Here is a 16,664-nt window from a genome sequence, read left to right on the forward strand (position 1 = left end):
GGCAGTTTTCTACATTCCTTTGAGCGGGACAAGAGAGGGCTGTATCCAGATTATGGAACGCGGTTGGCCCCTTCCCTCACTTTTTGCCGGTTACCGAAGACTGTTTTATTCTGGCACAGTTTTGCTCTATAATAAGGTGGATAATATTTTTATGTTTTGGTTTTAGCTGGTGACGCTGTCTCCTTGTTAATTACTCTATATTGTTGTTCCTGGGAAATTGAAATGTTTGAATGTTGTAAGCTGCCCTGAATGGTGTTTTTGCACCAGAAGGGTGGGGTGTAAATATTTTAATAAAATAAATAAAAATAAACCATGCAAACCTGCAGACTGAAATGGCACAAGAGACACCCATTTATCCCCACAGGGAGAACTGGGCCTTAGACTCTTGGGCAGCTGCAGGTGACACACTGCATGCGAATAAATGTAACAGTGCCACAGTGTCATTTTTCAGAGGGAGGGAGCAATCCTATGGCCACTAGATAGTGGCTAGACGGCCATAGGATATCTGGTTTTCTGGGAACCGACATCAGAGCCTGCATGCCGAGGTCAGTTCCTGGAGAACCGACGTCCCCGCACTTCCACACTGCCTCAGAGGCAGTGTGGAACAGCCCTGTGCTCCGTGCACACAGGAGGACCGTGAAGCAGCTGAAAAGGGGCATTCCTGGAGGGCATTCTGGGGCAGGTACAACGGAAATGCCTGTATGACACATCCAATGTGTCATACAGCAGACTCCTCCCACGCTTTGCCCTCCCACGGCTAGACAGCCACAATTGGCTGTCTACCCAAAAATGCAGGGCAGGAGGAGCGCGGAGGGAACGATCCCCTCCGTGCTTCTCCTGCCCTGCATTGTATAGGCAGTCATCTCCAAGTTCGGAGGTAGCTGCCTATCTGAATAGGGTTGCGCCCGAAAGTGGCTTTGTAAGGAAATAATAGAGTAGGGATGGGGAGGAAATGTGTTATCCTTTCCCTCCAGCAGCTTTTCTCCTCAGAATCACCATTCTACAGAATTTCTGATCTGTGGTTATCTAATAAGCCAAGAGCAACAATAATTTTGTCTCATTTTGATTAAGTGTACACTTCACACACAAAATCAGCTCTCACTGATTTGGTCATTTCTGGTGTGTGAAATTATCTTTATATAAAACCTCTTACCCCTTGAACTTGAGATGCATCAGTTGCTAGTCTTGTAGTCAAGGCCCCTGGGCTGTTCCTATGGTCATCAAACCAACCAATTTCTTGGCCTAGCATAGCTTGGAAACCAATTTTCCTTAATCGTCTTGTCAGCAGTTCACCAGACTTTGCAAATGTATATCCCTGAAATGTATTTTTTAAAGTGTCAGTATAAGCATGTAGTCACAAAGAAACATATAAAAAATTGCCAGAGGGGGCAGGGGGGAGGGGAGAAAAGAAAAACAATAGAGAACCATACTGAAAAGTACAGACGTGATCACCTGCAAGAACTGTGTGAATAATGATACAACTCCAACAAAAACAAAGAGCAGGCAGATGTTGTTGATCTGTATTCTTTGTTCTTCTTCATCAAGCATAGAGAAGGTCTTTTGGGAAAGAAAGGAAAATGCCATAATATTAGAGTCACACAAGACAATTCAAAAGCACATTGAGAGACTCTTGCTCAGTATTTGTGTCACATGCTTGTAATGATGTGTAAAAGCACATGATTGTATTGTCTAGCCCAGCCTTCCCCACCTTGGTGCCCTCCAGATGTATTGGACTGCAACTCTCAAGGGTCATGCTGGCTGGGAGTGATGGGAGTTGCAGTCCAACACATCTGGAGGGCATCAGGGTGGGGAAGGTTGTTCTAGCCCAAGTTGGTTTCACAGTCTCACTGCAGATTTCTAATGGCCCTCGTTGGACGTTCTCCTCTCAGGCATTCACACAACACACATGCTAGACCTGCCCCCAGCATCACCATCACCACCTGCTCCACCCCAGCCTTCGCATACTTCGGCCAAAAGCCTGAAGGGGGATTCTAAGCATGTTCTGTTGCTAAATGTGGTCGCCCAGGCCTCCGAGCTGCATGGAGGATCCTAAGCGCATTCAGCCACACGAGTAAAGAATTCCCCCTTTAGAACTTTAGCCTCAGCATGTGACGGTCTGGAGCAGACCCAGCAGGAATGGGAACACCGGGAGTGGAACTAGCATGCACGCTCCTGCTTCCTCTCCATCCACTGTTTGAACCCATGGCGGAAAACATCTGTCTATTGATTTCAGTGGCACTGTTACTGAATTTCACCAATACCATCTATGCACCATAGATTTGTGTAGGGGATTATAAAGTTGGAGGGGTCTAAATAAGGCATCTAGTCCAACCCTTCCTTTTCAAAACAGGAAATCCAGAGCTAGATCATCTCCAACAGGTGGCTGTGCATCCTCTGCTTGAAAACTTCCAGTGAGGGAGAGCTGGCCCATTCCTGGCTAATGATTCCATTGTCCAACTGCTCTTGCCATCACGACATTTCTCCTAACTTTCAATCAAAATCTACTGTCCTGTAATTTAAGCCCAGCAGATCTAGTCCTGCCCTCTGGAGCAGCAGAGAACAAGTCTTTGCCCTGTCCTGTGTGACAAGACTTCAGTGCAATCACATCTCCTTCAGTCTTCACTTCTCCAGGCTAAACAGACCCAGTTTGTCTGGGTCCCCAACCATTTTGGACCCATGGGAACATCTGGGAATCTGAGACCATGCCGTGGGCACCACGACAAAATGCCTAATCAGTGGATTGCTACCTTGGTGTCTGTCTGTTGCACCTATGAATCTTAGTCTGCATCTTATCTGGCAAAAACTTTTTTACCTATTGGACACCACAATGGCTCTTTAATAAGGGATTGTCTAATTTGGCTACTTTTAGTTATTGTTGGTGCAATACAGCTAATCCTTCTTTTAAACATATGTTTTGGCAATGTCCAGTATTTTCCTTTGGGGGGGCGGGGAGGTTATTACACAGATACATTTTGTACTGGAACAGTCTTTAATATACACTGATGTACACATTCTTTTAAATTATTTACCTGCTTCATGTAAATTATCAGTGTAAATGGATTCTCTGCACTCTTTTGACAGCTAAAAGGCTGATATTACAACATTAGAAGGATAACCGCTCACCTCCTATAATGGATTGAGGACCCCACAATGCTATCAATATTTGAATGGATTGAGCACCTTGCAACGCTATCAATATTTGAACAGGTGGCATATAGATGCCATCTTTAAATGGATTCTTATTTGGATATTTGGTCCACTTTTGTTGAAGCCCATGTATAATTGCTAGAAAGTTGCATGCATTTCTTACAAATACACACACACACACACACACACACACACACATATATATATATATATATAAATAAATAGAAACATTAAAAATAATAAAAATTCGAGTACCATGTTGGGAACCCATTTACAGGCGCCACTGGAGGTCCCTGTGGGTGCCATGGTGGGTGCAGTGTTGGGGACCCCTGCCTTAAACCTTTCCTCATAGGCCTTGTTTTCCATACCACTGGCCATCTTTGTTGCCCTTCTCCAAACTCCTTTTGATTTCTCTACATCTTTCTTAAAGTGCAGCACCCAGAAGTGGTCACAGTCCTTTTTATACCCAGATATGAAAAGCAAAGTATGAATCGGCACTAAGACACTGATGAGCCTAGACCCCGCTGAAATATGAACAACATCAGATGAGATTTGTGGCTATTGAGAAGGCAGCAATCAAGGTATTATTAGTAACTGCTGTCGAAATAATTGCCTATGCAGCTTTGAAGAGGAGTAAGGGAGCAATAGCAAGTAACAAGTCTTTGAAATGTCAGATTTTAAAAGGTTTGACATCCACTAATGAATCTTCCGAGAAGAAGCTGCAGCTCAGTGGGTTTCTCTTCCTTGCTCTCTCGCTCTCTCGCTCTTTCTCTCTCTCTCTCTCACTGTAAGCATTTGTTTGAAATGTTTCCTTAATCCAACTGCACAAGCCAACTCTAAAAATCAGTGGCAAACCACTACAGAATGCTGCATTGTAGCGTTCTATTGCCGATTGCTGCCAAAAATCAGCAGTAAATTGCCTTGGGGAGGGGGGTCACAATGGGCACACCTGCAAAATTCCACTGGCACCCTGTGGAGTGTGGCCCACAAGAGGATGGTCCAGGGGGCCAAAATGGCCCTCAGACCTCCTGAAGTTGTGCACCGCTGTTCTAGAAGCTCAAACAAAAAAATAGATAGCTCTAGAAGATTAGACTAATAGATTAGCATGTATAATTTGACAGCAATTGTTAAAAGGTTAGGACTTGGATTCGAGTCATCCTGTTGTCAGTATACGTATGTACTGGTGGCTCCAAAAACGTGTTGGAAGGACATGGGAGGAAAGGATAAAATTAATGAGCAAAAAGAATGGTTCCTAATTGTTTTCCCTATTCTGGTCATGGGAAGAGGAAGAAGGACAGAGCAGAAATCTATAGGACTTGGAGACAATGACAAGTATCCAATACTGCCACTGCATCTCTGCTAGTTCCGTTGTGCCTGCGGGACCTACCACTAGCACAACCGAAACTAGTGCTTCTTAAAGCAACCTCAGAAATGAGCGGCCTATAGTTGATCAATATTACATTTCAATGACTATAAAGATGTATGGGGATAAAAAGGAGCAAAGTATATTTTTGCTTTCAAAAGTTTTTCTTTCCAGTGTCTCCGCAGGAGCCATTTTGTACACCTGTTTTGTTGCATTGATAAAAATACAAAAGGTTGCGCCAAGCCTTCATAACTCTACTGTAATTCAATTAATCCCCCTGCCTCACTGGCTATTATGGGTTCGATCCAGGTTTATGCTGGATCAACTGTGCTGGCGGAAGTGAACTTCCTGGCCCCTTTCTTCCTACAACAGCCCCGCCAGTCTCCTGGAAATACCACCCCAAAGGTCAGGAGACTTTGCTGAATGGGGTGAGCAATCCAAACTATCAGAAATGAAATCATTGTGCCAGCATTGCACAGTCAGCCTGAATCCTGTATAATGTCAGATGGAAAAGAAAATTGATCATCATGACCTACTCCAAGAATCTGACTGAACATTATGGCATAGAGTGGACTGACTGCCCCATTAACAGCTGCTGCAAGAGATCCAAGCACCATATAGGGCCATTCAGGAGCATTGTATTTCAAAATCCTGGTCACATTAGTAGGTTCTACTACTTCCTCATCTTCAGTAATCAGTTCCTAAAAAGAATAAAGAAGAAGAAGGCAGTGAAATCATTGTGAATATAGAAAAGCATTCCTTTACCAGCTGAATTTTATCACAGTAGCATCAGAAACACTGAGAAGTAGCCTTATGACTGCCCTTTTGCTTCTGCTACCCCTCCACCCACTGCTCCAATCCACAGTATTGTTGCAAGAGGGAGTTGCATGTGTGCATAGAATGATGTGTAAACTGTACACATGTCTGAAACCTGTACATGTCCCCTTTGGAAAGTACAGTGGAAGCAATGCACTCGCACATCCACTTGTCAGTGCTTCTCATAATCCAAACGCGTTCTTAGATTTATTAGGAAGGATCAATGTGTGTAACTTTCCAGGGCATTTTGTCATAAACCCATGCCATTGCTGTACCATTAATAAATAAGGGCCAGTTGCAATGTAATTTTCCATCCCCTTTAAAAGTGGTAGCAGGAGCAGAGGCAAACATGGCCATAAGTCTCCCTTTTAAAAGTTCTGTCCCACTTCCCATCCCTTTCAGATGCCAAGAGCTTTACCTTTGAGGAGCATAGGAAGCTGCCTTATACAGAGTCAGACCACTGGTCCATCCAGCTCAGTACTGTCTATACTAGGGGTAGGCAACTTAGTGCCCTCCAGATGTTTTGGACTACAAGTTCCATAGTCCCCAGCCAGCATAGCCAACAGTCAGGGATTATGGGAACTGTAGTCCAAAATGTCTGGAGGGCACTACGTTGCCTATTCTGGATCTATACACTGACTAGGAGCAGTGTTCCAGGGTTTCAGGCAGAAGTCATGCTACCTGGGAATGTAAGGGATCAAACCTGACACCCTTTGCATGCAAAGCATGTGTTGTCCCGCTGAGCTATGGCCCCTCCCCAATTCTATCCCATTGTGCTGATATAAAGCTTATCCGAAGCAACAGTCTGTTCTCTCACCAATTCTAGACCTATCTCTGCTGCTTCTACTTTCCATTTTCATGCCATTGTCCAACCTAACCCATGTGGTACATAACCAAGATCCCACCTTGTCACTGAGTTCCCTGCTTCCCGGGGAGCCGCCACTGTGGGCGCACACAGGTCTGGTGGTGGGAAAGGAAGGGAGCTGGTAGGAGCCTGCACAGCAGTGGTGGCGCCTCCCTGCAGCCTGATAGCACCGAGCCAATCAGAAGGCTGATTGGCTCAGCTGGGGTGTGGCTGTGAGGAGACAAACTGAATGGGAGCAGCCGCATGTGGTTCCCTATCTGGTCCACCTGGCACACAAAAGAGCGGGGCCTCGTGGGTCGGCTGGCGCCATTGCTGATTTACCCACCCACCCACACCTGGTAACAGTAGATCTTGCAGCAGACAGAAGTCAGTCGCCAGTTAACAGGGCTGGGAAGGAATTTACCTGCCTTCTAATTGACAAGAAAGGGGGCAGGGTTTGTGCCTCCCTCATTGAAAGATTAGTCTGTGTCTAAATCAGTTGAACTATTTATTTGTGGGCTATCTTGGTGGAATTGTATTGTTTATGTCACAACTTTGTGGGGCATGGTAGGCATTGGGCCGATCAATTTGGGAGGGAGAGCAGGATTGGGCTCCCCACTTCTCTGCAGTGGGATCCCCTTAAGGAATCTGGGTAGGTGTGGCACCAAGACCAGGCCAGCACAGTGGCTGCAAGTTTGCCACATCCAGGGTGGAGAGAAAGGGTCTCACATTAGCATTCTTCACCATGGTGGGCCTCTAACCCTTCCACCCACCACCAACACTCCTGGCAGGCGGTCCAGGAAGGAAGGGGGAGATCAGATTGCAGAGGCGAGATCACATGGTTGAATGTCCCTCCATACCAAAAAAAAATCCTTGCACTTAAAAAACCAACTGCTAGAGAACAGAGTTCTAGCCTAGCCTTCTCCCTGCCATGTAGAGCAGAGGTGGGCAACATGCAACCCCCGCTGCCACCCCTGCACCACCAAATGTGCTGCCAAAATACAAAGCAAAGCAATTGATCATACCATGATAATTAAGCCAACATCTACTCAACTCCATTCAAGGATGTTCATCTGTCCATTGACTGTTATGTGTCCATTCAAGGGTTTTGCCTCATAATACACTACACTAAGAAAACTCTTCCCCCTTAAAGTTTCATTTAGATAACTAATGTTTTCTTTCATATTGACGTCATCTGCATACCAATATTTTACTGTTTATGCTGCATAGCAGAAACTTCAAGGACGGGTTTCACATTCAGTGTTTCATTTTATGGGAAACAAATTAATCAGGACCAGAAAAATGAAAGCAAAATGGCTTGTTTATAGTCTAATAATGAATATGACTGACCTTTTTAACGCGTCTGCCACCTTCTTCATACTGATCTATGCTATAGACATGCTCTGAATAGTCTCCTACAGTTGACATTGGATAGCCGGGTACCATATTTGACAACTGAGATTTGGAACGCTGTCGAAGGGAAGCTCTGTGAAATAGTAAAGAGAAAGGGTTTAGTCTTAGGAACATCAGTTTGAGTTTATATCATCATATGTAATATAGTAGAATAAAAGGGCCTCTATTTGGAGGGATTTTCTGCAGTTAATTCTGTCATTGTTGTTCTTGTTACTATTATGAAAATATATACAATAACTATCACTCCCTCTGTTTCTGATATCCAGACATGAGTGCCAATGTTTATGTAGCCAAAACCAGCAGGCTCAACAGAGCCCTGTGGTTTGCGGAAGTGCAAATAAATCTTAAAGAATGGGAGAAACCCCCCAAAGCAGCCCAATGAGGACTGAACATGCTCCATGGCCATGGAATGCTGACTGGCTGCTGGGGAAAAACTGGAATACTGAGTGGGAGGGGGACTGGAATGGAATCCTGAACAGGAGCAGTCCACACTGCAATATTTTGTTGCAGGTCCCATTTGTATCCTGAGATTTCCAGTTCCATCTATACATGTTTCCTCTGACATAAGCCCCACTAAATTCAATGGGGCTCAATTCCAGGTAAGAATGAATAGGTTTGTTGCCATAATTTCCTACTGCTGTTCAGTTGTTGTTTTGGTTTCTATCACTACCCTGAAATCTGAGCGTGTGTAGTCCACACTCATGTACTGTTAAATTCACATATCAATGGCTAGGGATGGCGCGGATGCCCAACTGGGTCTGGGAGTCCATTGGGCTCCCCCCGCCCGCACCCCCAGACCGTGCCTGCTAAGCCTCTGGCCTCACTCACCTCTGCTCATGCCTTCCCAGATGCTCCCCACACTCACTTGGGCCCATCCGCAAGTGCCCACCATTTTGCCGAATTTTTTTTTATGGAAAAAAGGAGCTAATTAAAAATGTGCATATTTAAATATGCACACATTTGGGCTCGGAAAGCTTGATCTATGCAATATTAGAGGCATAATGCCATCCCTATCAATGGCTGAATGTAGCCTGTGAACTGACAGACTTCATGTTTCAGATTTGTGCTGGACCATTCAGCCATTGCAAAGATGCCTAGTATGCAGCATATTTTTCTCCTCCCTTCCCAATCTACATCTTGAAGGCACAAGAAGGAAAACATAATTTCCAAAGTGGCTCCTTAAAGGATGCTTTAATGGCTACAAAGGTTAGTTGTAAAATCCAGAAATTCTTATGTCTTATTTAGGTATCTGTTTATGACATTTCTATAGTGCTCAATAGCTGAAGCTCTTCTTATCATGGATCACATAGCTATATATGGGAGAGAAAATCAGCAGAATTTCACTAAGTCTACTTAGAAAGCATCCATCAAGACCTTTGTGGCCAGAACTATGCTAATGCATTTCTGAACACCATGAGCTTCAAGATTATTTTTGTGGAATAGTTCTTAAAAGTCTCTTTTTTAGAACAAAGTGGAAAGGAATACATTATTTAAACTTCAGTATTTCTAAAGTTCTTTCTGAAACCATGTTCATATTTATCATACACCCCAGTCCCAAAGCCTTCAATAAGAACAATTGGGTTATATAGCCAAGCACTTCAGCTATGCTGGTGAGTTATGTTTAAGAGACAAATGTATCTAAAGCAGATTTATGATACCCAATCCTCAGTGGTGGGTTGATTCTCGTTAAAAAGGATCAAACCCCAAAAGGTGCCTGCTGAAACTGACCACTGCATGCAGTTCTTCTCAAGTAGAATATGTCTCATATTTATGGCAACATTTCATGATGGATAGCTTTTGCTCTAGTACAGGCATAGGAACCTTGAGTCCATGGGCCAAATATGACCCACAGGGGTTCCCCATCCAACTCTAGCTTTTCTCCTGCCAGGGAAAAGTTCTTATCTTCTGAAAAGGCTTGTCCTGCTTACTTGTCAGTAGCCATGCTGTTCATGCTTACTTGTGAGTAGATGTGCAAAAGCTTGGTATTTGGAATTCTATTTGAAAGTGCTGTTGACTGATTCAGTCCTGCTTACTTGTGAGTAGACATGCAGAGGCTTGTCCTGCTTACTTCTCAGTAGGCATAAAATAGGCAAGAATCCAGTTTTGTTCCCACCCATGTTGTCTTTGGCTCCACCCACAGATTGAATGCGGGCCCCAAGACCTTTCCCAGATCGAAATTTGGCCTCTGGCCTAAGGAAGGCTCCCCACCCCTGCACTAGTAACTGGAGTGAATTTAAATAAAAATTGAGTGTGTAATTTGGCCTGGTTCTGCTAGACCTGGTGATTTACTTCATCTACTCTCACAACTGCAAAATAAGAAAGGGTTTTGTTCAAGGTCTGGGTTCAACACAACAGGCATCTGGAATCCTCATCAAACACTGAATAAAATGTGGATGAGATTCCAGCATAACCAATGTCTTCTCTGCTCCGAAACAGTTAGTCTGCTGTCCTGATTTTGTATATGTAGAACACAAGGGCAAGGCCACACAATCCTTTGTAATTGTGGGTCCTATTCCCTCTCCTAGATACTACTATGGACTGGATATTGTGAAACCTTCTATTTCTACATCATCAAAAAGTGACATCACATGTTCAGGACACTTATTTGCAAAACCAGATATGCACTTTTCACATAACTAGGATTTCCCAAATAATTTTTTTTCACATCCTTGTTCAGATCTTAATACCATTATTCATTGTTCGCTACTGAAAGGTACAGAGACATGGCTTACCTCAAGCTGTCCCGATAGCTTCCCCGGATGAAAGACTGCACTTTCTCAAGTCTTGGTTCCAATACTGTAAAATATAGCCATAGAAGCTCATCTTTAGAGGGTAAGGAAATCCAGTAATGTTTTATTGGTGTTTATGTATTTTTACTGCATAAAACAAATATATTACAATGCTGAAAGACTTAGTACAGCAGTTTACTGGACCTTGTATCCAAACGCTGTGCTCTTTTTGACCATTCTGTAGTACAAAAGTATGATCTGAACCTAAGTATACTTTTTTGCAAAGTAGCTTTTAAGGGTCTTGGGTGTGCTTCTTTAGCAAACCATTGGGCAGCCACACACACCTTGCTGTGATCCCATGCCTGGCCATATGGACGTTGTGGCAAGCGCCAGCTATGAATGGGCTGGGCACAGGAAGAGAAGGTTATGAAGACCAATTGTCTCTTGCACTTGTAATGCAGGCCAAAGCATAGACTGCTAGCTCAGGAAACCTCTCAAGATGATGCCTTGATAAGAGAAGAAACCATCAAAGCAATCCCATGAGGTGGCTTTTGTTGGGTTGTACCATTTCTGACTGCAGGTAGGGGGTTGCATATTTGCATATTTCCCCCATATCAAAATATCATTGCAAATACACAATTAGAATGTCAGGATGAAAGCTAAACTAGAACCATTTATCCAGACATACTAACTTGGTGTGTTTCAAGGAGGGTTTTATATGGAGAAATGTTCAAGCGTGCGACTTTCAACCTGCATTCTAAAAATGGCATTCTCCAGGACAAGTTGTGTTATATGACTGGATCTTCTGTTTCTTCTGATATGGTGAAAGGAAGACACATTTAGATGCAATAGCTGAAGGCCTCTACAACCTTTCACTGGGACTGGCCATTATGAAGTACAACAAAAATGGAAGCATTCCTGAGACTATATATATCCCATGTCTAATATTTCAGAACGGTATCCCAAAAAGGCCAGAAAATCTGCTTTGGAAGGATGTTGAGACACATAAACGTGGTGTAGTGGTTACAGTGCCAGACTAGGACTGGGGAGACTCTGGTTCAAATCCTTACTCAGCTATGAAACTCACTGGGTGAACTTTGGGCCAGTCACTACCTCTCAACCTGACCTACCTCACAAGGTAGTTGTGAGGATAAAAATGGGAGAGGGAGGACAACCATGTACACTGCCTTGAGCTGCTTCAAGGAAAGGTGGGAAATAAACATAAGAAATAATAATAATACAATATCAGCTTCAGTATGCACTAACAATTGCAATTGTATCATGAGTGTTTATAAAAATGGACCACAGCATGGCAAGCAGGCTTGTTCAGTGCATGTGTTCAAAGAAATCTGTCTGAGGGGTGTATACATGTTACTAAAAAAACACTGTATTCAATGTGTCTTACTCTGCCTGTCAAAGCAGATACTTGGCTAGATGGACCAATGGCTTGGTATAAGGCAGCATCCTTTATTCTTCTCCACAGGGCTGTAGCATGCTTCTGGTGGTTCCCCATGGACCTATGGCCCAAATAGAGTCCACTCAGAAAAGAGCTTTCAGTGTGGTGGACCTCTTTCTACAGAACTCCCTGCCTCTGGAGGTCAGGCAGGTACCAACACTGTGCTGTTTCCAGCCCCTCTTGAAAACAGCTTTATTTCAGAAAGTCTTTCTTGACTGACCAGCCATGGTTTTATTGGCATTCTGTTTCTTAAAACAATTTTTAACATGGAGTTTTATGCTTTTATCTTACCTTGTATCTTTTATTGTTCATCACTCTGGAAACTGTCCAGACATGGAGCAGTATATAAATGTTGTAAATACATACATACATAAAATATTTCTACATGGATCCAAAGAAAAATAAGAATCAGTGTAGAATAAGATACTTGCTTTCTACTGCTTTTTCAGTGAGTGCCTTGTCTCCTTGGCTTTGCAAAGTCACCAGTGTGAAATAAACTCCTTTTCGTTCCATCAGTTCCTCGTGTTTTCCTCTTTCCACTGCTCTTCCATGCTCAAAACCAATGATGACATCAGCAGTTTTGACTGTGGACAACCGATGAGCTATAGAGATTGCAGTGCGTCCAAGGCGAGCCTAAAGCAATAGAGGGGGAAAAGGTTCTTAGAGAAGCGAACAGAATGAAAAATATGTGAAATACTATCTGCCCTTTTGTTGTCAGAGTATGGTGGAATGAGTCATACATAGCGGGTTTCTCTGAACAAGACGAGATGTATACAAAAACGTTCCTTTAATTGATGCAGGACTGATATTCATTGAGTTGTACTTCAATAGCTCTGTAAATAAAGGAAAATATCCGTAATAAACACGTGTGTCCCTTGAATGCCTGAACTCCTGATATTGCCTGAACCACTACAGTGCCTTGGAATGGACAAATTTAGTTTGTCTTCAGAGCTTTTTATTTTCCCAGGCATTTTAAGAACTGTTTTTAGTGCTTTTAGATCTTAGCACTCTTTTGTTTCATGGTTGGTTTTACCTTGTTTTATGTGCTGTAGTGTTTTTACTCTTTGCTGTTGGCTTTATTATGTGCAGTTTAATAAAATAAATTTAATCAATGTGCTGTTGTTTCAATGTTTGTATTTTGTATTTTAATGTATTATACACCACCCAGAGAACTTGGGATATTGGGCAGTTAAAAAGTGCAATAACTTAACTTAATATTAATTTAATTAATATTAAATAACAATTTAATAAATAATTAATTAATGTATATTTTTTAAAATGTGGTTTTTTTAAAATGGTTGTATTCATTTCCAAGCAATTGTTTGAAGAGCAGCATGGCTACCTCCCTTCTCCTACTTTGCCTGCTATTTCTTGAATCTTTAACATAATGCCTTCAGTGCTCCTCTGCAGTGCAATCCTAGTGCTGCAGCACTCATTTCGGCCCATTTAAATGAGTAAAAAAGGTTTGCCAGTTTTAAAAGGTGATATCAAGGGCAGAAGGGCAACTCCTTCCCCATAAGAGCACTTCCATTTCATTGCCCATTTTGTCTCTTCCCCAACAGAAAGCTGTGTGGGGAAGGTCTTTGGAATCCCAGTTCCCCAGCACAGTTCACATTTCTAATCTGGTGCAACCCCCTCCCCATTCATTCCACCCCTGCTGAAGCCTACTGTCTGGAAACTGCACACACACTTGATGGATAATGGGTGGATGTGAGATTCCAGGAGGTAGAATTGCATCCAATCCACTGGCTTACTTATGGAACTCCAGAGAGAGAGAGAGAGAGAGAGAGAGAGAGGGAGGGAGGGAGGGAGTTCCAGTACACACATGACACTCCTTTGCTCACGAGGGCTGCCCCATTCATTTCAAGGGAGGATGTACTGGGGAATGCCATATGTGCATTGGCAGCAGATGCAAAGTTCTGAATAGCATCATAATTATTATTTACTTTCTATCTTGGCCTACCTCCAAGGATCTGAAGGTGATATACCAGTTTCTCTTCCCTGCCCCAATTTTATCCTGACAACAGCAGAGAAATAGTGACTGGCTGAGTGGAGGTTTGAAGCTGGGATTTCGAGTGATCCAAGACACTGACCACTACACCACACTGGCTCTCTTAACCACTCCTAAGCATAATACTATATCCTGGAACCTCACTGTAAATGCTAATGAGAAGACTAATATTTACAGTTAAAAGAAGTTGTAGTTAAGAGAATGGGCTGCATCCAATGATGTCAATCTACTGAGGGAAGCAGTTCCATCAACAGAACCGGGAAAGGGGCGCTCCCCTCCACACACACCCACATACAACCACCATGCATTCTCAAAGTCGGCTCTGGAGGGCTGGGAAACCTTCTGGAACAGATTTTCAGGCAGTGCAGAGGGCTACACAGGGGAGGAAAAAGAGAGAAAGTCCCACTCCACTAGCACAACATAGGATTTAACCTATTGTGGGGAAAAGTTTTGTACCTCCAACTCCATACTGAAATAGCATTAGAACACAGCAAACCTTATGAAGTGCCTCTTGCACTATAGCTTCACTTTCATTGTCCAGTGCTGATGTGGCCATGTCCAGTAGCAGGATTTTCGGGTTTCGAATTAAGGCTCGAGCAATAGCAATTCGCTGCTTCTGGCCTCCACTCATTTGGCCACCACTTTCTCCAACAAGGGTGTCAAATTGCTGAAACAGTGAGAATATTGGAACAATAATGAGAGATACACTGCACGCTACATGGGAGCAGTCATGGAATAACTTGCACTTCCTGTTTCCATCCTTCCAGTTATGTTATGAAGGGGAAACTCACATTTTCCTCAGTGGGAAGGTACATCTGCTCCTGAAGCAAGTACCATTCTCACATCTCCCAATTAGGAAAAATAAGCAAGTGCCCCATCTGTTTTACATGATACAGTAGTATGGAAAGAGTACAGTGAGAAGAGTTGCTTGCAGATTCTGTTGATACATTCTTGGATGTAAAAAAGAGATATATAAGGCACTGCATGTATATATGTATGTATGTATGTATGTATGTTTAAAGGTAGTGTTCATTTTTAAGACAAGTAAATCAGTTTTTAAAGATACTTTTATATTCTATGTTTTCCCATTGCCCTTGATAAAGAGACATCAAGAACCATAAAGAGACGTCAAAAACACATCAGGTACTGTAAACTTTGGTGCAGCTGTCTTTTTTGCCTTTAACAAAAGTTTTTAACTCCTCCAAGGGCTTCTTGAGGAGAAACTCAGCAGGTGTGGATACAGCACGCATGCTTCAGCAGCAGTTTCTCTTTCACCATCTCTTACATCAAGCCTCCAAACTACAGGGCTGTGATAAAGCATCTTGAGTCTCTCATGGAAGAAGCTGTTGAGAAGGAAATTACCTGAAAAGTTCCAGTGCACGCATAGATGGTCCATGTGCACACTTCTGAATTGCAACCAATAGGCTGTGATGTCAAAACCTGCTCTCTCCATCTCCTTTCAAGGTACCTCAAATAAAGCTCTCTGGATACTAGCCATAGTAAAAAGGTAAAGGTAAAGGTGTCCCCAACCAGTCGTGTCCGACTCTAGGGTGCAGTGCTCATCCCCGTTTCTAAGCCGAAGAGCCAGCGCTGTCCGAAGACGCTTCCGTGGTCATGTGGCCAGCATGACTGAACACCGAGGTGCATGGAATGCTGTTACCTTTCCCGCCGAGGCGGTACCTATTTATCTACTTGCAATTTCTTGCTTTCGAACTGCTAGGTTGGCAGGAGCTGGGACTGAAGACGGGAGCTCACTCCATCACGCAGCACTCGGGTCTCGAACTGCTGACCTGCCGACCTTCCAGTCTGCGGTTCAGCGTCTTAACCACTAAGCCACCGCGGTCCCCACACTAGCCATAGTAGAAGGTGGCAAATGTCTGTGTCGCCTCATATGGCTCTTTTCTGGTCCACTTTAAATTAGCTGAAAATGATTGTCATCCTTGGGCATTGTGAATGAATTGCAGAGAATTTTGGTCAGCTGGAGTTTGTAAAACTGTTTTCGCACTTGTGGTTGGTTTTTAAGCACTTGCTTTTACCACTAGAAGAGTGGAGACATGCAGCCCAGCAACAACTAATTTAAAGTAGACTGGAAAAGATTTTCTCCCAAAGACTCAAAATCTACAGATATGGACTTCATAATAGCAATTTGCTGAAACAGATTTTGACCAGCATTGTGTTCTCTTACATGTTTGTTTGTTTGTTTATTTATTTGTGGCATTTATATACTGCCGAATATAATAAAATCTTCATATGTATTCAGTCCTGTTACTATACGTTGTTTGACAATATAGTTGTTTACTGTACTATTGGGGGTTGTAGTTCTTGAACCTCATGGCCAGGCCTGCACAGGTTGTCCCCCACCAAGCCAACTACTGCCCACCAGCAGTCATGTATGGGAACCCACCAGGGGGTTATTCACCTCCAGTTTTCATTGTCTGCCTGGGACTGCAATAACAGGGGAATGGTCAAACACTGCGGCAGGCCACAATACATGCCTGGTGGGCTGTGTTTGACTTGGTAGGTCTCAAGCAGGGGTGGGCGAAACTGTCAGTTTTGCTTTCTGCTGCATTGGAATTCTTTAATAGTTCTTTCCCTCCCAAATATGAATGTTAATATATTCTTATCAAAAACAAACTGAAGTGAACTTCTCACCCATCTGTACCAGCCAAATTTGATAGGTACATCTATTCCCAGCATGGAGAAGTCCATGATGTACCTGCCTGCCATGTAGCAATTAAAGATGAGGAGGCACTTAGTTAGTATTGCCAATCCTAATTAAGCTCTAACATGGTTGAATGCACAGGGATTCCAACCCAGACTTTTAAGACTAAAGCAATGAAAGCCCTGAATGGATGAATCTGTCAATTTTAGTGTCTACCAGATTC

At 43.2% G+C, this 16,664-nt stretch overlaps 1 protein-coding gene across 2 annotated transcripts in view; it reads right to left on the reverse strand.

The window, feature by feature from the left end:
• ABCB11 (ATP binding cassette subfamily B member 11) overlaps positions 1-16,664 on the reverse strand; it is an 80,212-nt gene that overhangs the window by 28,307 nt on the left and 35,241 nt on the right. For both annotated transcript variants that reach the window (XM_084812252.1, XM_084812263.1), the window contains 7 exons: positions 14,276-14,446; positions 12,200-12,401; positions 10,316-10,379; positions 7,521-7,656; positions 5,047-5,211; positions 1,453-1,557; positions 1,154-1,315 (listed from right to left, as the gene is read on the reverse strand). In XM_084812252.1, coding sequence (XP_084668378.1) covers positions 1,154-1,315; positions 1,453-1,557; positions 5,047-5,211; positions 7,521-7,656; positions 10,316-10,379; positions 12,200-12,401; positions 14,276-14,446 — 1,005 coding nt within the window. The remainder of the gene's footprint in view (positions 1-1,153; positions 1,316-1,452; positions 1,558-5,046; positions 5,212-7,520; positions 7,657-10,315; positions 10,380-12,199; positions 12,402-14,275; positions 14,447-16,664) is intronic.

This window comes from Heloderma suspectum, chromosome 1 (assembly GCF_057233095.1).
Source record: "Heloderma suspectum isolate Gila_16-S chromosome 1, 16-S_ref, whole genome shotgun sequence".
In the NCBI taxonomy this organism is placed as follows: Eukaryota; Metazoa; Chordata; class Lepidosauria; order Squamata; family Helodermatidae; genus Heloderma; species Heloderma suspectum.